This window comes from Sphaerodactylus townsendi, linkage group LG07 (assembly GCF_021028975.2).
Source record: "Sphaerodactylus townsendi isolate TG3544 linkage group LG07, MPM_Stown_v2.3, whole genome shotgun sequence".
Taxonomy (NCBI): Eukaryota; Metazoa; Chordata; class Lepidosauria; order Squamata; family Sphaerodactylidae; genus Sphaerodactylus; species Sphaerodactylus townsendi.
The window spans coordinates 20,657,858-20,681,365 of record NC_059431.1 but is presented as its reverse complement, the minus strand read 5'-3'; the positions used below and the strand labels follow the sequence as shown (position 1 = coordinate 20,681,365).

At 44.8% G+C, this 23,508-nt stretch overlaps 1 protein-coding gene across 3 annotated transcripts in view; it reads right to left on the bottom strand.

Moving 5' to 3' along the window:
- Window positions 1-22,986, bottom strand: part of RAI14 (retinoic acid induced 14) — a 117,008-nt gene extending 94,022 nt beyond the window's left edge. For 2 of the 3 annotated variants that reach the window (XM_048503380.1, XM_048503382.1), the window contains exons 1-2: window positions 22,701-22,986; window positions 4,023-4,101 (exon numbers count right to left, since the gene is read on the bottom strand). In XM_048503380.1, coding sequence (XP_048359337.1) covers window positions 4,023-4,058 — 36 coding nt within the window. In that variant the 5' untranslated portion in view covers window positions 4,059-4,101; window positions 22,701-22,986. The remainder of the gene's footprint in view (window positions 1-4,022; window positions 4,102-22,700) is intronic. The other variant, XM_048503381.1, reaches the window with a different exon arrangement.
- Between the last annotated feature and the right edge of the window lie 522 nt (window positions 22,987-23,508).

Here is a 23,508-nt window from a genome sequence, read left to right as displayed (position 1 = left end):
ACTTGGTAGAATTGCTCCCAAACAGGTCCATTTTCAGCATGGACAGTCTGAAGAGAGCCCTGTGCATGCGTTGTCTAGTGTGTCTGAACAAGATCTAAATACACTTGGCCTCTACTCAAATCAACCACTCTGTTCTTCTGGCCCACCATTTTGTTTCTCGATGGGCAACTCCAGTCTACTTTCTGCTGGCTCAGAGGCTACAATCTTATTTTTATTTCACTGGGTCAACAATCCTTAAATCCAGGAGCTGTTTGCATAAATCAAGTCCAACTTTCTGTAAACAAAAACAAGGAATTTATTTTGGCTGGATTAAAAGGAAGTCTCTTAGAAGAGGTGCCGATAAGATCAAACCAAGCTGTCCTTCACATTCCTGCTTACAATTTATGGGGGTGGGGGGGTGGGGGGTGGAGGCATTTCTTGCTTCTATAGCAAAGTCCATTTCCCCCTCACCTTTCTACAAGCCAAGTAATCACAGTCATATAAAATTTGCATCCTAGAAACAGAGTTCCCATTTGTCAGGCAAGGTTCCACTTTTTATGACATTTAATTCTTTACTGGAAGTGGTGTATAAATACTGAAATTTTTTAAAATACACTGAGAACTCCCCTTCCCACATGGACGATAACTCTAGTCTAGACCAGTGGTGGTGAACCTTTGGCACTCCAGATGTTATGAACTACAATTCCTATCAGCCCCTGCCAGCATGGCCAATTGGCCATGTTGGCAGGGGCTGATGGGAATCGTAGTCCATAACATCTGGAGTGCCAAAGGTTCACCACCACTGGTCTAGACCAACCAAGCATCTTTCCCCCAATCCCAAACACAGTATGGCCATTCTGAGATTCCATCAGAAGAAATTCTAACTCTCCCTGATGTGATGAGAGTTTTAAACATGCAACAGTAAACATATTAAAAGGGTCAGAAACGCTGAGAGGGTACCATACAAAAACACAATTTAGAGCCCTACTTTGGTTTCAGCCTCCGATTCCACTACAGGAAATTTTTTTTTTAGAGTTCCTTGTCAGTTTTCATTCTCGATCAGACATGAGAAGTTAGGGAATTTGTTCATATCTCCATGGGGCAACAAACTCTGGAGATAAACAATAATTAGGGTTTGTCATTTTAGACATCCTGCCAGATCACAGCTAAACTTCCTTTGCCTTGGTTTGTTTTTCAGTTCGAGGTTTTAAGAAAAAAAGATTCCTTTTTCGAAGCCATTCAAATGCATGGTCAACTACGAAGAAAGCGGGGATCACTTAATCTCTGTGCTCAGCCACTCGGGTCCACAGAAAATCGAAGAAAAATGCAGGCAAAGAGAGGCGATGGATGAGAGAAAGGACTCAGTCTTCTATTGCGTCAGACCCTTAGTCTATCAAAGATATTACTGTCTTACCCACTGGCTCTCTAGGTTCTCAACACTCTGATTTTTCACAACACCCACTGCTTGATCCTTTTTACTGCCAATGTCAGCTTGGGAGCTTCTGCATCAGGTAGTTACATCACCACTGAGCTACACCCTGAGATAACCCTTACAACATCAGGGATGCAACTCACCCAGCTGCCGTAAATCAGTTTTCTAGAACCTGCTTAGGAAGGTCTGGATTAGCAGATTTATTACGAAAGGCTTACAGGAGGCGTTATGATTGCTACTGAATCCTCCGAGGAATCACTCAATAACTGCTCTGAAGCCACAAGGCCGCCATCATTTGAAGACAGCTTCACGGAAGCCAAAACAATAACTACAGGCATCATTCCTAGTATAATTTTAAAACTTCTTCCAAAGCAAGTATTAATGATAGCTCACTACACATCATTAACCAAGCTCTGAAGTACATTGCAAAAGTAACATGAGAACTGCCCCAAGTATAAAGGGAGTGGAGTTTAGACTTGCTTTCACGGTACACATGCTGTTTCCAAACAGAAACTCCCCTCTTGCAACCCCCGGGGTGTTTCAGCCTCTGAAAATAGCGGCAGGAAAGGGCACAAATTCCTCCTTCTCCTGATCAGAATCAGGCCCTGATGAGTGTTTACACATAAGCTGTCACCAGAACAAAGAGCTACAGTACAGCTGCAAGACCCCATGGCAAACGTGCAATTTGTAGTGTCTTCTAGGACTCTTACACAGGGCTCTTCCAGTCAAGTATAAACCATCCCCACATCTGGATGCCCTCAGCCAGGCAGCTGTTGCCTGCCAACCATGCTCTGGCACCACAGACTGCCACGTGCATCCACCGGGTAGCAACCCTACCTGTGACACTGCAAATCAAAGAGAACATCCACTTTTGTGTGAGGAGTGGGGATGGAGGACAATGTGTCCCAGCCCACTAGCCGAGGGACCAACCCAACCTGCCAATATCTCAGGACCTTCTATCCTCAACAATTAAGAAGGTTGACAGCTATAATAGTCAATCTGTGGGTTGTTTCTGGGGACAACACCAAGACCTTTTCCCCCACTCCTTTTCATACATAAAATTTAAATATCTATGAAGAGATTGGTACCCAACCCTATTTAAAAAATCAGAAAGAAGCAACTGTGCATAGGTGTCAAACTCACAGCCCTCCAGATGTTATAGACTACAGTTCCCATCATCCCCTGCCAGCATGATGCTGGCAGGGGGTGATGGGAACTGTAGTCCATAACATCTGGAGGGCCGCAAGTTTGACACCTGTTACGCATCTAAAAGTCACTTTGCTGTGGCCAAGTGAACGATGTGCACTAACTTAAAGCGGAATTTTGTTTCACAGCTGCAGGAAGAGCTATGTAAGATCCCCAGGCAATGGTCCACCTCAGTGGAAACCAAGCCAGAGCTCATGCTGAAGACCATAAATATTTTGGTATATATACACAACGCCACTTTTGGATCACACGTTTCTTCACAACTTCTCCAATAATCCCAGGAGCATACAACATCCCCGGCATACCACAGATGGAGCTCAGATTTGTTGAAGCACACCCCAAGTCAGCCAGTCAAATGAGTCCCATGAACAAACCTGATTAGGATGCAGAGTTCCCAGGTATACTCCCCATGAGTTATTCAACACATGACCTCAGCCCAACAGATGTACTGACTCATGAAGGCCTGCAAGCTGCTGCTTGCTGATCACACAGCACTGGCCCTTCCTTAAAATTTCTAGTACAGCAGCCCAGTCACTTGCACCCAGTGATTGATAGAGACAAGAGGTTAAAGCTTCAAGATGGAAATAAATTCATTCATTCATTCATTCATTCATTCATTCATTCATTCATTCATTCATTCATTCATTCATTCATTCATTCATTCATTCATTCATTCTGGTTGACCGCCCTACCCCCGTAGGGCTCAGGGCGGTTTACAAGACAGTCAAACACAATACATCAAATAATCTCAGTTAAAACAATAAATAAATTAAAACATTAAAACATTAGCAGCAGTAATCTTCCATAATTGAAATAAGTGGATGATGTCCGGCATTAACCTCCGGGAGGGGACTGGCCGATGTTCAAATCAGCAGATGACATATAGGACAACAAAGAGGGGCTTCCAGAGTTGAGACTTCCAGATGAGGAAAGAACTGATAGGGTACTCAGCTCCCTATGCTGGGGATAGCTAATCGCTGGGAGTGCTTTCTGATATGAATGGTAGAGGATACCACTAGAAAACGCCCATACATTGTAGATTTCTGGAAATTTTGACATTTCTAGATAGTTATAAAGCTTCTTTGAAAGAAAGAATGAGTAGCTTACAGAGAGCTCCCCTTGGTCTCATACCTGCAACGATCAAGTCAGTATCTGAATTGTTGAACAACACGCAGGGGGAACAACGGTGGTCCTGAGCAGCAGGGATGCCATAACAATGCAATTCAAAGTTCAGCTCTAAAGAACAGACAGAGACCAGCTTGTTTTCTCCTGAAGCATTTTACCAGCAAAGCCATTTCTGCCCTTGTCCTTCACTAACACATAGTTTTATCAAGGTGGAAACAAAAGAACGTTTCCGTGGTCAAGAACAGATACGAGTCAAATGGATGGGCCACCTGGTACTTACATCACTTTTCCTGAACTTTGCTTTCAGGCTCTTCATGTTTATTCCATTCAGACTTCCAAACTTTACACGTCTTCAACACCTGGGCAAAAAAGGAAGAAAGAAAAGCCGTAAGTTTCCAATGGCATTCCACGCTTCAGAGGATCTTCTCAAAACGCCAGAGCATATGGCTCTTTAGAGAAAGACTCACCTTCTCCGTTAAAGTTCTGGAAACTCACCTATTAAGCCTCACAAATTCCTGAAACTTTATACTGACCAAGCCCATTCGATCATGCTTTTGTACAGCTGCTGAGAAAGCAGATTTACCCTTCTCCAAGTGTGCATTTTTAGAGCAGCGTTGGCAGACGCTAGCCCTTGGATAAACCCATTAGCTCATTTGTGTGTGCGTGTGGGGGGGGGGGTTGCCGGGGGAGGGGTGTTAGAGGTATAGGGGCTGAGGAGAAGAAAAAGAAAACTTAATGGAGTTTCCCTGAGAGTGCTCCTGACGTGTCTCTCCAACAGAAAAAAAAGAAGAGAGATAATGATAATCTGCATAAGAGTTGTGAAATCCTAGCTTGGCAATTCACTTGTCCTTACCTGGGCTAAAGGCATTTAGTGTGCAACTGAAGGTGCGCTCATCAGTTTTCCCAGCAATATCAGGGAGGCTGGGCTGATTGAAGGGACTCTCCTTCCCTCACTCCCCAGCAGAATCCAGTCTGCCTCAGGTATTCATTTCTATGGTAGCGGCTTCCTCCTTTCATGACTTTCTCCAGCACCACCATGTAACACTGGCGGCAGAACAGAACGTTATGGAAAAACAGTCACCTTCTGTCCCTTGTAGAATTCTCATCAATTGGGAATGGTTACCTAGAACAGGGCCTCCACATTTGTGCGCCTACTATGGCAGATATCACAGCTGACAGGAAGAAGAGTTTCGATTTATATCACACCTTTCTCTCCTGTAAGGAGACTCAAGGGGGCTTACAAGCTCCTTTCTCTTCCTCTCCCCACAACAGATACCTGGTGAGGTAGGCGGGGCTGAGGGTGTTCTGAGAGAACTGTGACTAGCCCAAGGTCGCCCAGGAGGAATGTAGGAGCGCGTAAACACATCTGGTTCGCCAGATAAGCCTCTGCCACTCAGGTGGAAGAGTGGGGAATCAAACCTGGTTCCCCAGATTAGAATCCACCTGTTCTTAACCACTACACCACGCTGGAAACCTTGGAGTGGAGTCTCAGGGGTGGGGGGTTCTTGGTATACCCACCCACCAGAAAATAGAAAGCCAGGCCAGAGGAAAGAACAGGTTGCTGGACTGAAGTCAATGTTCTTTGAGTGGTACTCTGAACGCTCCCAGAAGTTCACCTGGGGTCTCAAAGACGCCCAGGAGAAAGGCAGGCATATAGATATTTGTTAAAAACATAAAGGTTTTGTGCTTATGCTGAACCAAAATCCAGGAGATCCCTAAAACTTCAGCCACAGGGATGATGTTTCTGCCTGGTCTATTGAAAAGAGGGTTGGGAGGGGATATTTCACTAAGTGTGGGGTTTGAGGGGAGGATTTCCACTCAGTGATTTCATCACTGAATGACAAGGTGGCAACTGGTTCAGCGGCATCTGCCCTGATGAAGGAGGGCATGAATACACATGAAATTGCTGATACACATAGGTGTCAAACTCGCGGCCCTCCAGATGTTATGGACTACAGTTCCCATCATCCCCTGTCAGCATTGTGCCAGCATCCCCTGCCAGCATCTACCAAGTGTTCTTAGGAAGTGGATGAAGCCAGGTAGAGCTCTAGCCCAGCAAGGTTTCCAACTGGCTGTGCAGATTTTTTGAATATGTTTTGGCAGCAGCTGCCACCACAGCACAAGGATCCACACTGTTGTTACTGAAGTTAAGCTATGGCAATCGTTTTGTGGCTCACTCTGCCTCTTGCAGCAGCCATTTGAGGCGGCCATTTTGTGCTCCCACCAGGCTATGTCAGAATTTGAAATGTGCCCACGGGTTCAAAAAGGCTTGGGCCCCCTGTATGACCTGATTGTTAACTAGAGATGCTGGGAGGTCTTTGGAGCCGAACAGATGTTCAGCCACTGAGACATGGTCCGTCCTCTGTTGTACAACCACACAGATGACCACTCCTCCTCCAAAACGTCATTGGGGCCTGTCCAAACCTTGTTTTTCTTCATTGGGGCCTGTATATAGACCCATATAAGGCTGATCAATACAACTAGAGAAGAATGCTGCCATCCTCAGAGTAATGGGCTATTAAAATGCTCTCTGCCAAAGAGCAAACTGCACATCAAAGGTCACAGGGTGTGGATGTAGCAGGTATCCTACATAATTCACAAGCTGTCAGATTTGACAAAACACCCACGGCAACCTGTGCAATACAATATGAGAACCCATAAAGGCAAATTTGCAAACCCTACGCATGCACGGAACAGTGAATCGTGCTTCAACATGTTGTAAATGTGAAGCAAACGCAACCACCGTTACACAAATTAGATGGACGCAAATCAGGTGTGTTATTAGGTATGCACTGCTAATGAAGCCAATCTTGACTCTCTAATGAATACAAGTGTGTGATACATGATGAATGCAATTGTATTATATGTGTTTGTGCTGCCTTCACTGTTGTATACTTTAAAATGTGGTTACTGAAAGTTACTTAATATTAGAAATGCTGAGTATCTCTGGGAAGATTCATGCTTGAATATATATCACTACCCTTATTGTTACCACTTCATTATTGGCATCTAAATATGAATTGACTCCATCGGGGAGCGAGGGAACAAGAGAAGACAAATCAGTTGCATTCAATCCTATCAGTTGCATTCAATCCACGGTAGCCTTCCACAAGTCATCATTTCTTATCTGACATGCAATATACTTTCACCCGTCACAAGAGCATTTGTTCAAAAATCAGTGATCCAGCATGGCCCAACAAAGCTTAAGGCACAGAAAACACACACGCACACAGAGCCCTACCTGTCTCTGGGATCTCTCCACACTCCAGAAAATCGGTTTTGTCATCATGACTCATGTGCTGCGGAACCAGAACTCTGAGCTTGACAGACCTGACAAGACGAGTGACTCATTAGAGCCACCCTCAAAAGTCTAACTAGGCCTAGAACGTCAGCCGAAACAATTGAACGCTCTGCAGTTTGACAGTCGCCAAATACTGGCAGAGAGAAACTACAGGCATAAATATAAGTTCTCTATCCCTACCTCAGAGCATACAGACAGGATCTACCTTTGTCCAGTCCAGGGTGGGACAGCAGAAACAAATCTACACCAGTAAGTTTGAAGGATTCCTCCAACTTAAGTGGTCAGCAGAGGAGTCGTCTAAGTTGGAGGAAAGATCCAAGTTGGACTAAGCGTAGGTCACAAGATATGGAGGCGTCTTTAAAGCTGCCACAACACTCCAATGGTTTCTCCTCCAAAGGAAAACTGACTCTGTTACAGCAACTTCTGTGGAGGGGAAGAGCGGTGAAACACCATTCACATAGCTGATGAAAATTTCACCCTACAAGCTTGAAGCAAACAACTTAAGCCTGGGTACGCCAGTCTCCCTACGAAGACTAACAAAGCAAAGACAGGGGAAAAAAACGCCAATGGATTCTGCATTAGTAAGGAAACCTCTATGGTTATGTTAGATTCCTTTTAGCAAAAAGCCATTCGACACCACCTTTAAAGGAAAAGCCTGAGGAAGACACCACAGCAGGATTTCCAAGCACTGCCAATAGCAGAAATTTTACCATTGATCCAGCACCAGCATCTTCTACTGACCTCTGAGAGATAGCCAAAATTTAAATTAGCAGTTCCTGCTAATGTCCATTTTTTTATTTTATATATAAATATCTATCTATCCCATGTTTTTCATAGCATTCAGGAGATTAGCCTAGAAAATTGCAGGTAGCCCTTCTACAAAGCAGATACCAAAGCATTTTAAGAAGAACATTTGAACTAAGTAGCACCTTGAAGACCAATAAGATTTACAGAGTGTAAGCTTTTGCTTTTGAAAGTTTAAACCCTGGAAATAGAGTTGGTCTTTCAAGTGCTACTGGACTCAAATCATGCTCTGTCTGCTACAGACCCAAACTATCAGTGGAATCGGCAGGCTGGGGAGATGGTGAGCTCCCTTTCACTGACAGTCTTCAAGCAGAGGCTGGATTAACTGTTATTGGGCGTTCCTTAGCCTGATCCTGCATTGAGCAGATGATCGGCCTAGATGGTCCCTTTCAACTCTATGATTCTATCCCCAAAGCACCGCAGATGTTCTCCATCTGCAGCCTCCATCAGGGTTCTAAGCAGTGGTGGGATTCAGCCGGTTCGCACCACTTCGGCAGAACTGGTTGTTAAAATGGTGATTGTAAACAACCAGTTGTTATATTATTTGAAACCCACCACCGGAACCGGTTGTGAAATTATTTGAATCCCACCACTGGTTCTAAGCCTCCCTCTCCATTCTGCTGCAGCTCTTTTCTTCAAAAGCACAAAGTGAAATCATAACATAAATGCCTTCCTTCTTTTCTTGCCAACACTCCTATAGTATCGGTATCTAAGCTAGCTATCAGCACAGTCACACTAGTGTGACCAAGGAACAGAACCATGCAGATAGAAAAGGCTCAGTTTTTAATGACTGCAGTCAACAGTGACAGGGAGGAGCAACTCTTAGCCCAGCAAACATCTTTGAATGGACCTCTGTATTGTGTCCCAAATAAATTAAGGAGTTCCATTTATTTCTCTTGTACTTGGAAGTTTTGCAAGGATGTCAAAGCCACCATCCACTTGTATAGCCAAATCTTAACACTGGGCGACTCAGCCTTCACTGGCAGGTGCCACAGGATGAATTGCTGTGCTGCCTCTTTGCAATACAAAAGCAACCGTGGCATAGTGGTTAAGAGCAGGTGGATTCTTATCTGGAGAACTGAGTTTGATTCCCCATTCCTCCACCTGAGAAGGGCTACCTTGAGCTAGCAACATCTTTAAGCCGCTGGTCATATGAGGTGGGGAAAACTGAAATTAAGTAGGGCAGGAATGAGAGAGTAGTAATGGTTAAGAGCAGGTGTACTCTTATCTGGAGAACTAGATTTGATTCCCCACTCCTCCATGTGAGCAGCAGACTCTTAACTGGTGAACTAGATTTGTTTCCCTACATTTCTGTGGAGTGACCTTGGGCTAGTCCTAGTTGGTTCAGAACCTTCTCAGTCCCACCTACCTCACATGGTGTCTGTTATGGGGAGAGGAAGGGAAAGGAGCTTGTAAGCAACCTTGAATCCCCTTACAGAAGAAAAAGAGGGATATAAATCCAAACTCTTCTTCTTCTTCTTCTTCTCGAATGTAAACACACCCTAGTCATCATGATGCCATGAATTTTGACAGCCAACTGAAAAAACACTGGATTTCCAAACTCAGAAATATGCACATATTTTTGTTACCTTCCCACAGACATTAAGATGGGGATGAGTTCATCATAATTCCCATGGTCCTTCCTATAGCTACAGAAGGTGCCCCATGTGAAAAAAAAAACCAAGGATGAATCCCTCTATAAGCATTAGAGATGTTCTTAAACAGTAAAATCCTATGGGCATCAACAGAGAAGAGATCAGTGCATTAAGCTGAGCCAAACTAGGGCAAATGCATATTTGCTGAAGAAAATTAAATAATCCTGAACTGTAAAAACACAGAAGGGGTTACAGCAATTCATTTGTAGGTATTTCCGCAGACTTAAAGACGCTTTAAAAAAAATCAATATTAAGAGATCATTATGTCAGCTGGACAATTTAATAAAGTAGGAGCAGTTTCCTGCTTCAGAGGCAAAAGGAAAGGAAAAAAATATAAATATGCAAGCTTACAAATGTTCTCAGCTCAGATCAATCTTTTGGTCCTCTGCATCATTTTTTAAAAAGTTAGTTTGCTAAGTGGCCTCCTTTTAAAATACATGGATCGACCGTACCAAAGTCCAGCTCTCGGAGTATAAAAGTCACTTATTAAGGATGGTCTGAAAACATTAAGGGACTGTGGCTCGATAGTACAGCATCAGATTTACATGAGGAAGGTCCCGGGTTCAATCCCCAATATCTCCAATTCATAAAAAAAGCATCAAGAAGCAGGTGATATGAATAGGGATGCCAAACCACCCTTGGCAGAATATGGCAGGTGGAGACAGTGACATCACTTCCAGCAAAAACCAGCTGTGGCATCAAGATGTAGAGGGAGGGATGTTTTAGGATTCTACAGAGTCAGAGCGGCCAATGCAGTAATAGCATTGGGGTGGAAGGACAAAAAAATCTGGACAATGCAGAAATGGTTGGAATATATATGGGAGCAAATACAATTAGAAATTTTTGACATAATGTCAAGAAACCAAATATGGCAAGAAAAACAAAAAGACATGAAGTGGATCTGGATGGAATTCAAAGACTGGTTAAACGAAATTGGAATTACAGAAGAAAATTGGATAAGAAGATTGAAAAGAATGGACCTGCTGCTGCACATCTAAAGAAGAAAAGAAGAGGGGGGAGGGAGAAAAAAGGGATAAAAGGATATGGAGGATGAAATACAAGATGTATAATATAAATCTGTAATAATCCAAAATATCAAATATATATATATTAAATATATATATATTAAAAAGGATTTTACAGTGTTGCCCCTCCCCCAGTGCCATGATAGCACTTCTGGTGAACATATAGACCCATTTTCTGAGGAGCCAGCATGGTGTAATAGTCATGGTGTAATAGTTAAGAGCAGGTGGACTCTAATTTGGAGAACCGGGTTTGATTCACCACTCCTCCACCTGAGTGGCAGAGGCTTATCTGGTGAACCAGATGTGTTTCCACACTCCTACGTTCCTGCTGGGTGACCTTGGGCTAGTCACAGTTCTTCAGAACTCTCTCAGCCCCACCTACCTCACAAGGTGTCTGTTGTGGGGAGAGGAAGGGAAAGGAGCTTGTAGCCACCTTGAGTCTCCTTGCAGAAGAGAAAGGTGGGATATAAATCCAAACTCCTCCTCTTCTTTACTTCTCCTGCTGATCTTTGAGTCGCCAGCCGGCAATGGAGGGGGCCCCTATCTGAGACCCAGAAGAGTCACTTCCAGTCAGAGTAGACCCAGGTCTGCAACCTGCAGCTCTCCAGATGTTCATGGACTACAAATCCCATCAGCCCCTACCAGCATGGCCACGAACATCTGGAGAGCCGCAGGTTGCAGACCCCTGGAGTAGACAATACTTACTATGATAGACCAAAGTGTCACTTCATGAGTGTGGCACAAGGGAAAGCTGGACCACATGCGTGTGGGTTAAATAAATGTGTGCGCAGAACAGATATGCAATGTACAGATTTAACACACTGCTACATGGAACTGCCTCCCATGCACAAGAGACATACAAAGCTTGAAGAGGGGCCTTTTATGAAGGAACTATAATATGAAGTAGCTATAATAGAATATTCCACAATGACTTTTTAGGAGGGCAAGTCGGAGGCTGGCTTCAACCATCACCACCCCATCTCATTTCTCCCTTGAGCGCAACAGCAGATGGGTAGTATTTGGCTCTATATGTTTAGCAAAACATGCTCTTGGCACCCACTTTTTATTTAATCACCATCTGAAACAAACAAGTCTTAAGCTCCCCAGCTAGTAGCTCATTTTTTTGTACTCCCATTGATTTAAGCAGCAGACAAACAAGGGTTTTTAACCAATCTGCATAGACTAATGGCCTTCATGGAATTCTTTCCAGCTGTTCCAGTACAAGAACCACACAAACGTCCTTCAAATGTGGAAGCATAATTATGAGAGACACATATGCTAGGATTATCTTTAAAGGGCTATCATCCAAATGCTCTGAAAGAAGACCAGGAACAAAGCGAATCTGTCCAACCACTGGACCTGCAAAACTGTTGTGTAGTGTATTATCGAAGGCTTTCACGACTGGATTCAACTGGTTGTGGTGGGTTTTCCGGGCTGTGTGGCTGTGGTCTGGTGGATCTTGTTCCTAACGTTTCGCCTGCATCTGTGGCTGGCATTTTCAGAGGTGTATCACAGAGAGAAGTCCGTTACACACTGCGTCTAGTGAGAAGGGAATGTCTACAATGGACAATATTTACCCCACTAAACATTCCTTTCTCACCAGAGACAGTGTGTAACAGACTTCTCTCTGTGATACACCTGTGAAGATGCCAGCCACAGATGCAGGCGAAATGTTAGGAACAAGATCCACCAGACCACGGCCACACAGCCTGGAAAACCCACCACAACTTACTGTGTAGTGGTTAGGGTACCAGACTAGGATCTAAGAGACCGAGATTTAAAACCCTGCTATGGGAGCTCCCTCGCTGACTCTGAACCAGTTCCACAATGATATAAGCTTCTTTGGATCCCCACTGGGGAAAAAGACAAGATATACTTGAAGTCAATAAAATGCTCCTCAAGATGATGAAGAAGAAGAGTTTGGATTTATATCCCCCCTTTCTCTCCTGCAGGAGACTCAAAGGCGTTTACAATCTCCTTGCCCTTCCCCCCTCACAACAAACACCCTGTGAGGTAGGTGGGGCTGAGAGAGCTCTGAGAAGCTGTGACTAGCCCAAGGTCACCCAGCTGGCGTGTGTGGGAGTGCACAGGCGAATCTGAATTCCCCAGGTAAGCCTCCACAGCTCAGGCGGCAGAGCGGGGAATTAAACCCAGTTCCTCCAGATTAGATACACGAGCTCTTAACCTCCTACGCCACTGCTGCTCCTTTATGGTGGCATAAATGGCATTTGCTGAATTGCCAGTACTGCCACAGGGTTAGAGGGGTCCAGTAATTCCAGCTCAGAGTTCCAGCGCCAAGCCACAACTTTTGAAAACGTACTCAACTAAGCTCCCCATTCCAAAATATCCAGCCAAAAGCTACTTAGTGATACATGGGCACGTTCTTCATCTTGTTCAAGTTGCCACATAAGATTTTTCACTCCCAAACAACTGCTAATGTATCCCACGCATTGTAGTTTCATTTCTCAGATGACAATAAGAACAAGAGGAAACAACAACTTGGCGTTTACATGAAGCACTTCTTTTTTAGTGTTTAAAGAGCTTTGCACAGATAACCTCAGTAAAATAAAACAGTAGTCCAACAGCCCTTACAGATAATTTAATCCACTATAAATTTCCATGTGACAGAATGCACTCCATGAGATACATGAAGTGTATATCCACCAGGCCAATTTATAAACACAACAGAAGTAGAGGGAAAGATGTTATGTAAACACAGGTCAGATTAATCAGTTCCCAGAGTAGGTGTAAAATCCTCCCCACTGTTGTTAGCTCGGTGAAATGCAAAACCTAGCGAAGGATGAAATTAGATGAGCAAATATAGTACGAGGTTAATAGTGATATCACTGATGCAATGAAGTTCTGTGACATCTGTAACTGCCTACTGGATCTACTTGTTTCATTTCATCGGGTTTGATTCTCCGCTCTGCCACCTGAGCTGTGGAGGCTTATCTGGGGAATTCAGATTAGCCTGTACACTCCCACACACGACAGCGGGGTGACCTTGGGCTAGTCACAGCTTCTCAGAGCTCTCTCAGCCCCACCTACCTCACAGGGTGTTTGTTGTGAGGGGGGAAGGGCAAGGAGATTGTAAGCCCCTTTGAGTCTCTACAGGAGAGAAAGGGGGGATATAAATCCAAACTCTTCTTCTTCATCATCCACTAGCAACAGTCGAGGGGGGTGTCTGAGTGAACCAATTATCCTTTGGATTGAAACTGGTTTTGAACTACAATCCTTGTAACACCTCCCCTACACAAGAAACCTTTCTGTTGTATATATATAAATCAACATTATAGATTCACACTCCAACACATCTGATGAAGTAAGTGGAAAGTATTAAATTTTGTCAGTCTTTAAGTTGCCACCGGATTTCTGCTACTATGGAACAATACGGCTATCCACTTGGAATTAAAATAGTGTAAGGCATTACCTCAGCAGCTGCCCGTATTTTGTTGAGGGGGGAGCTGGAGTTTATGTAATGTTTACCTAAAGCTACCTCATAGAAGAAGTTAGGATGTTAATTGGGGGCTTCATAGCCATTGCGTTCCTCCAGTTACTGAGAATATAAGAGCTCTGCTGGATCAGACCATCTGTTTCAGTATCTTGTCTCATACAATGGCCAACAAGTTATTCTGGAGGGCCAACAACAGGGCATAGAGGACTCTGGTGCTGCTTCCTGGCACAGGGATTCAGAGATTTACTGCCTCTCAAGGTAGAGTTCCCTTTAGGCACCATGGCTAATAGCCACTGACGGGCCTATTCTCCATGAAACTGTCTAAGCCCCTTTTAAAACTGTACGACTGTGGCTGAAACCACATCCTCTGGCAGCAAATTCCACATTTTACACACTTGTGTAAATAAGTACTTCCTGAATCTACTGCCCATCAACTTCACTGGTTGCCCTCAAGTTCTAGTATTCTGAGAGTAAGAAGCCAAAACACACATGAGGAATAAGAGATTTGAACCCACAACAACACTGGGTACATTTCCTGGTGCAATCACTCACTGGGTCATTTTCACAGACATATCTATCAAGTGTGTTTCCACACAGGTTATTTTCCTGCTTTTCCACAGAATCGAGGTACATTTGTTTGCCTCATTTCTGTCCAATCTTTCTGCAACCTGCTTTGGTCCAAATTTTTGGCAAAGATTGCACCAAAGCTTGGGTGGCTGCCATGTGGGAAGAAAGTAGACTTTCCTGGTCCTGTACAGCAGCCATTTCCTCCACAGTAGCCATTTCCTCTCCCTACTGCAAGAGTTTTGGTTTCTTTTAATTGGCAATTTAATAGTGTTACACTGATACACTCTTGTACTAAAATATGAATCAGGTTCTCTGGAGTTCCCATATTTTGTCTGGAAAAAAAATTTCAAGACCATTTATTATAGAGATATGTTGTTTCCCGGAGGTCCACAATGTTTTCTGAGGTCCACAATGAAATGGGCTATAGGCTTTTTTAAACAGAACTCTCCCACATACTGAACACACTTTGAATCCACTGACAATGCACTTTGCAATTGGATTTTACTGCGTGAGATGGCAAAATCCACTTGCAAATGATCACTAAAGTATACAGAAGGTACACTGAAAGTACGTGTGGAAGTGACTTAAATGCAAACAGGAAACTAAGAAAACCTGATGCATATTTTAATGCAATGGTGTATCAATACAAAGCTTTTGAAACTCTGTGGCTCATTCCGCACATGCAGAATAATGCACTTTCAAACTGCTTTCAATGCTCTTTGAAGCTGTGCGGAATGGCAAAATCCACTTGCAAACAGTTGTGAAAGTGGTTTGAAAACGCATTATTTTGCGTGTGCGGAAGGGGCCTGTGTTTTACAAAAAAAACTCCCAAGGGAAATTACTGTGCAGAAGCCCTATTGCCACTGTATCAAGTCAGTAGCCGCAACAGCAACAGGAAAACTGTACAAACCTGACTATTGGAAGCATTACAAAATCTGCTTTATTATAGGAAGCACTGAGTGTACTGGAGTAAATTTGCTTCCAGTATTAACTCAGCACACCAACATCTACCCTTCTACCCAATACAGCTGCAGATGCTTCCTCCGACAAGCCACTTCGCCCAGTATACAAACAGGACTTGGCTATCCCTCTGCAAAGGTTAGAACAGGAATTCCTCGACAGATCTTACTCTCCCTCCCGACACCGCTTCTCTTTTTAGTTCATTAAATGATAACACATTCCTTCTGAGCCACTAACCCAGTTTCTTTATCTGAGGAGTATAAATTCTGCTGACAGCCAGGGCTGCGCCATCAATTACCCACCGGCACTCGCTTTCCCTGATAGTAACTGTGCTGCTGCCAACCCGAATATCTTCCCTTGTCAGAGACCTCAGCCCGGCACCCTCCAGTCAAACAAGAGCAGCAGCAAAGTTCTCCACACAAAAGTCTGCTGCTTCACTGGAGTGTCTGAAGGCTTCAACATTATGTGTCAGCCATTGACCCTTTTCTCTTATATACAAGGATTTCCCCGTGGTGGTAGTGGTAGAGGAAACTACCATCAACTTATAGCCAATTTACATTACCCCATAGGGTTTTCAAGACAAGCAACAAACAGACGTGGTCTGCCATTACCTTTGCCAAGCAATCTTGGACTTCCTTGGTGGTCTACCATCCAAGATCTAATCAAGGCTAACCCTGCTCAGCTGCCAAGATCTGGCTAGCCCAGGACATCCATGTGAGGGCAGATTTCCCCATAACCAATTACAATTATTTTTTCTGTCACTCTTGTACTCTGAAACAAGCCTTTTATATATTACTCCTCTAAGTTTCCACTCAACCTACTGACTTAGTACATACAAGAACGCAAAGTTTTGTTGTTATTGTTGTTTAATTTAGAACTAATACCCACTGTGGTGCCTCGGAGCAACACAGTGACCGCAGTTGTGTTTCCTGACATCCAATTCTTTCTTTCCCAATGTTTTCATCCCAAAGCAAAGTGTTACTATTGGATTTCCTCCATCTCTTTGGAGCAGCAAGCACTTCAAAAGATTCCATGAGATATCACCTCTCTCTCTCTCTCTGCATGGTTACCCCTACACATAAGCAGCTATTTTTAATCATAGGAAAACATTTGACTTGGAAGCTCCTAATATGTGATGACTAGACCCAGTTCTCATGGCAGCTATTGAGTGGTGGTACCCACTTTAGGTTTTCAGAATTCCAAAAATACTCACAGGCTCAACCAAAATGTGACAACACAATAAAAAATACCACTGCTGCAAGTTCTTTTTGACCCTTCAATGCCTGCATAGAAGGTCAGCCTCTTCTTCAACACCTTGTCCTAACTAGGTACAGACACACCCTCCAATGTTCATGCTCTACACAGGAAGTCACAGCTTGCTATGAGGTTCTAGAGTCATTTTGTCATGAGCCAATTTTTTTGCACCAAACCCATGTCCTTGACTACTCAACGTACAAACCAACTTCACTGAAAAACACTGTTTGATGAAGGTTCCGTCTTTGATGTTCCTTCACAACGCAAGTCATTAGTGTAGGTTGTACAGGTGTGAACCAGTCCCATGCATCTACTCATCATGTAGTTCCCTCAAGCTGTGAGAAGTCTCCATGCCAAGCAACAGGCTCAAAGGAACATTGCTTTCATATCCTGCATGTGAACTCCCAATGGTGGGCCACTGCGAGTAGCAGAGTGTTGGACTAGATGGACTCTGGTCTGATCCAGCAGGCTCGTTCTTATGTTCTTAACATGATGCACTGTGTGAAAATAGATCCTGAGATGAAGTTCTATGTGACCAACAGGGCTTGATATGTGTGCGCAGGAGTGTCCAAATGTCTTTAAAGAAATCCTTTCTTCCCCATCCTCCACCCAAAGTTAGGAAGGCCTCCATGAAGAGCCTGCTGTCCTACAGAGTTCATTCCTTCCTCCTGCCCCTCCAATTCCCTGGTTTACTTAGCAGTGAGGTATGCGTAAGTCAGAATGTGGACAAACCTCCCAGCTCTTAAGCCAACCTGTCCTTCCAGCTCAGTATTCCTGCACTGCAAAGCAACTAGGCACGTAGGTGTAGGTCGAGAACAGGCAGATCACAACAGGGATCTTTAAAAGAAAAGAACTTTAATAACTAAACAGAACACCCACATAAACAGTAGCAAGAAAGAGAAACTAGCGAATCCTAAACTGTCTAGTGCAGTAAACCTAAAGTGACCAGATGTGCCATTTCCAAGCTTATCTATGCACCCTTAAGGTCAGCACTTTTTAAAAGAAAGTACCCTGCAGATTTCTAGGCAGAGTTGCTACAGCACATGCTTCCGTGGCCTAGCAGGCACAGATCACATGGGACGGAAATGGGGTCCAGTCTATGGAAGCTTTTTCCATAATAAATCTGAACCTTCTAGGTGTCACAAGACCCTTCTTTGTGTTCCTGCAGTGGACTTAAAACATCACTACCCATCTGGAACATGCAGATCTCTGCGACACCAAGGGATTTAGTTCTGAGATGTTGATCTAAACCAGGGGTCTTCAAACTATGGCCCTCCAGATGTTCATGGACTACAATTCCCATCAGCCCCTGCCAGCATGGCCAAGTGGTAGGGCTCATGGGAATTGTAGTCTATGAACATCTGGAGGGCCATAGTTTGAAGACCCCTGATCTAAACAGATGTGGAAGAGGGGGTCAAAGCCTAGGAAAGTAATTTGGGCACTTCATCTCTTAAGACCAATTGTTCAGTCTTATCACCCAAAAAGCAGATGTTTCTCTGAGAGGAATCCCCCCCCCCCACAAAGCCTGGGGGGAAAACATGCCCGAACAACTGGCACTGTAATACCCCAGACATTTTCAGTATCAGTGCTGCCCAAAATAAGCATGTTCTGATTTAACAAATCAAACAATCACACTGTTGCACACACCTGTCAGGCAGGCAAAGATCCCTGGTGTCATTCCAAAAGATACACTCTGGGTGTGAAAAAGCAAGACGCTATATACCAATCAAATATCAGATTCTGTCTCCTCCAGTGCAGTTAGTCATCCTAAAGAACCAGAGGTTTCACTTTGACTGTGGAGTCACTCATATGCCTGTACAAATATATACCAAAAGAGCCAAACAAACAAATCTAGAACTAATTCCAGCCATATTTACATTCCTTAGCAGGCAACATGATTAAGTTTCTTTCTGAAGTAGGCAAGATATCTTTGTTAGTGTCCAAAGCAACTCCTGCAAGGCAGCATAGATTGTAATCTTTGCACACACACCCCTTAGATTATTTTAAAATGACCTAACATGTACTATAAATCCCCACAAGCATGCACACCATCAGCAAATATTTCCTTGAAAATACTGCACGGTTCTCATTTACTGATATAAAAGTTTAGCCTTCTTTAAAATTATTCCATTCAGAAAAGAGCTTCTGTATTGAACAACCCCAATAGTTTAAGAAGTAATTCACCACAGCAGCTGGAAAAGAAAAACAGGGAGAAAACAAGCCAGCCTTTTAAATAAGAGGTATCCTAGCTAATATGGCCCATGCATGTGCTCCAAGATGAACGACTAGAAATCTTGTTCCATTAACAATATCCCTCTGACTGCTTTCTCTCTGGCCTCCAAGATACTTTAACCTGGTACATTTGCCAACTGTGAAATGGCAAATCGGGCTCAGTACCAAAATACAGAGAGATATGATGGTCAACAGCCATCCAGCCAAGGATACTTGTTCTTTTGGATCTTGAAATTAAGTTGGTGAGGGAGCAAGTTTGTTTTCTGCAGCTCCAGAAACTAGGACACGGAGTAATGGGTTCAAGGTGAAGGAAAAGAGATTCCACCCAAACATCAGGAAAAACTTCCTGACTGTCAGGGCTGTTTGACAGTGGAATGCACTGCCTCGGAGTGTGGTGGAGTCTCCTTCTTTGGAGGTTTTTAAACAGAGACTGGATGGCCATCTGTCAGGAGAGCTTTGTCTGTTCCTGCATGGCAGGGGGTTGGACTTGATGGCCCTTGGGGTATCTTCCAACTCTATGATTCTGTTCTATATTCTATGGCCCTTCCGCACACACAAAATAATGCATTTTCAAACCACTTTCACAACTGTTTGCAAGTGGATTTTGCTATTCCGAAGCTTCAAAGAGCACTGAAAGCAGTTTGAAAGTGCATTATTCTGCATGTGCGGAATGAGCCTAAGTTTTCTTTGCTGAGCTTTATCTCTGCTTTTGCCAGCAGTGAACAGCTGCAGCTGACAGAACCTGAGTTCAGTTCTGCTTTCAACTTTGGACACACGAATTAACCAAGTGTTGAGATATCTGTAAAGGAAACATATTTGACAATAACACAGACAGGCCTGGTCAAGTATGATCTGCAGTCTGATTTAGCTGACAAACTACCGGTAAATGAAGATGCAAAATCTGTTGTACACTACATGAGATGTACACTCTGGATTCACCATATGATCAATTCCGCATGAAACTAGCTAATTCTTTTTTAGATGCAAACTAAACCATTCAGCATGAACATGACAAGTATGTGCATGAATCACACAGTTTAGGCAGAGGATGGTGATGAGAAGAACTATCAAGTCTCAGACAACTTACAGTGATCTCATAGGGTTTGTAAGGGAAGAGATTATCAGAGCCGGTTTGCCACTGCCGGTCTCTGTGTAGTGATTGTGGACTTACTTGGTCTCCCATCCAGATACTAATCAGGGCCAACCCTGCTTAGCTTCTGAGATCTGATGGATCGGGCTAGCCCGGGCCATCCAGGTCAATGCTGTAAAGCAGTTACATCAACTTGATAGCAAATCTAGGCAAGTCACTTTGTAACTTGATAGCAAATCTAGGCAAGTCAACTTGACAGCAAATCTAGGCAAGTCATCTCCCCTAATTACTTATTATTGCAGCATTTTTATATCACCCTCCTTCCATGGAATTTCAGGAGGTGCTAACAGAAGTTCCTATAAAGTCTCCACTCCAGCTACTGGCTTAACACAGCTCTATTACACTTTAAAAGAGCTACTATATGCTGTCAAACATAAGATAAATGAGAGTACAAATTTATTTATTTAAGAATATTTATATCCCGCATTGTCCAGATTCAAGGAAGCTAACAAGATTAAAAAAAAACAACGTACAGTTAAACCCAACACAATTTCAACAACCCGGAATTAATTTTATTTATTCCATACATTTGATTAACTTTTATCCCGCCTTTCCTACAAGGAGCTCAGAATAGCAACGAAAGTCTCAGTTGCCAGAAGCAGGCCGACAACAGAGTTTCTAGTGATAAATCCCTTCAGATAACTCTTAATCCGAGATTGAATCTAGTACAAGAGTCACTAGATAATCAAAACGATTGCTTCTCTGCTCCTGTCCTTGATGGCTGTGTTTCCTTTTGTTCGTCTCCTTTTCTAAAAGATCCATCTATTTTGTTCAGGGCCTGAACATGACACACAGCGGTGCATCCTTCACTAAAGTAAGCAAAACTGAAGAGAGGTGTTTATACTGCCAAGAGAGTAAGGTGTTATTATTTATTTATTTATTTCGATTTATTATACCGCCCCATCCCCGTAGGGCTCTGGGCGGTGTACAATACAATGCACATATACAGATAAAAATGCACGTATACAAGTAAAATAACTAAAACCATTAAAAGCAGCAGTAAAATAAAAACTAGTAGAAAGATTAAAACTAACACGCAATGGCGTCCGACAGATCCATTTCCAAACCCTCTTTCAGGGGGAAGATCAGCAAACCCCAGATGGCAAAGGCACTGATGTAAAGGCCATGGGGGGGGGGGGGGCACCATCAACGGCTGGATCCTCCAAAGGCCTGGCGGAACAACTCCGTCTTACAGGCCCTGCGGAATTCAGTAAGGTCCCGCAGGGCCCGGACAGCTGGTGGGAGAGTGTTCCACCAGGCTGGGGCCAGAGCTGTAAAAGCCCTGGACCGTGTGGAGGCCAGCCGTATCATCGAGGGGCCAGGGACCACCAGTAGATTGGCCTCCGCAGAGCGAAGAGGCCGTATAGGGACATGTGGGGCGATGCGGTCCCGAAGATACGAAGGTCCCAGGCCGCGTAAGGCCTTAAAGGTCAGCACCAACACCTTGAAGATGATTCGGAACTCTACTGGGAGCCAATGCAGCTGGCGCAGCTCTGCCATTATGAGCCGGCAGAGTAGTTTATGTGCAATTACAGAGGCTCAACATGCTCACCGACAATGCTGGGCATTCAAGCATAGATAACTCAAAAGGATAACTGAACTGACCTGGGGTGGGTGGACAAGTATACCCTCGCTCACAACAGACCCCCCCCCCCGCCGCCTTTGTGGCATCTTTCTCAACACACACACACACACACCCTGGTTTGGGGGTTACCCTGGCAGAGGAGGCATGCCCAGAGAATGCTCTATCTGTTGCTCTTGCAGCCAGCCAAGTAGGTCTGACTCCCTCAGCTGTCAACTTTCCAAAGCTCCAGGTCTCAGCAAAGTAATCTATAAAGTGTGGCTTACGGGGTGGGGGGGTGAGAAGGAAGATCCCTGTCCTTCAGATGGAAGGAAAATGCAGCCTGAGAAGAGAGATGCGGTTAAGGGGGAAAGAGCGACTGATTCAGCCACTCCCTTATCCCAGGAAGCCAAACCAACGGCTCGCGCTCTCCTTTCCCGGAGCAACTTTCCTTTTCTCGTGCTGGCAATAAGAAGAGGCCTCCTCCAGGTTGCACCACAGAAACCCGACGGACTGATCCGGAGCCTAAGGAGAACAATGGGGCCCCAACGCTTCTTCCAGCCAAACTCTCCTCCGGCCAACCCAGCCTGTCGCACGCCCTTCCAAACTCGGGGACAAGAAGAGGGCGAAAAGGAAAAACCCCTCCCCATCCCTTCAAAGCGACACGGGTCCGCCTGTGCATACACACGTACGCCAGCCGCCTTGCTTTGACCGCAGGCGCAGGAATCCGCCTTGGGCAGCTTCATTCCCTTGGCTTCCTCCTATCCCATCTCCACCCCCATCTGCTCCGAGGCCAGCCGAGACAATGCTGCCATTCATCGTCTTCCCAAGTGCACCCTGAGTTGCCACGGATAGGCGGGCTGAGCACAACAAAAGCAGAGGATGGGTTGCAAGACCCAGATGGGGAGAGGGGAGTGGAGAAAGTCGGTTATGGGGTGAAAGGGGGGGGGTGCAATGATGAGGCAAAGACAAGCCGAAGTTCTGGCAGGACTCACCCCATGGAAGCTGCTGCTGCTGCTGCTGCTGCCGGCTCGGACTGGAAGCGGCGGAGAGCGGAACCGGCGCCGCCAAGCGCGCGATGCAAAAGTTGCCTCTTCTGCAAGCGCTCCTCCTCGGCGCGCGCCCATTCACCCCGGCAGCTCCCCCCGCGCGCCTCCCAGGGAAGGGAGCGCGGATGACGTCACCGCATCCAGCCCCACGTGAGCGCACCGGGGCTGCCCCGCCTTTGGGGGAACGGCTCGGCGCCGGCTGTGGGGCAAGAGCCGGACGGTGCGGGTCTGTCACGTGGGGCCTCCTCGCCCTGCCCTCCAAGCCCGCGCGGCTCTGGCCCAATCGCCGCGCTCGGCTCCTTTGGCTCGCGTGGTTGTTCTCCAGCGCCCCTAGCGGCAGTTCAGCTAAGGTTGTGGCTCCTTTCGGGAATGTTTGACCGTTGGCTGATGAGCCTTATTCAACAAGCAAGAGGGGAAGGGCGTTGGGTATTAGCAGAGAATATTATATATATATATTAGCAGAGTAGAACAATAGAGACAGATTCTCAGTTGCTTTTTATATATGAGTTTACTAACTATAAAGGTAGGGGTGCATGGAAATAAAATAAGCATTCCTTTCTTTTCTGTACACATCCACATTATTGTACATTTGGTTACATCTTGGTACCTATCTTGGTACCTGGTGCTTGTGGTCATGATGGTGACGCCGGTGGGCTCAAACAAGAAACAGAGTTCACTTTATAACGTCACATGTACGTGCTCACTGACTGACTGACCAACAGCTAACACAGTCATAAACGGTGACTTCTGCAAC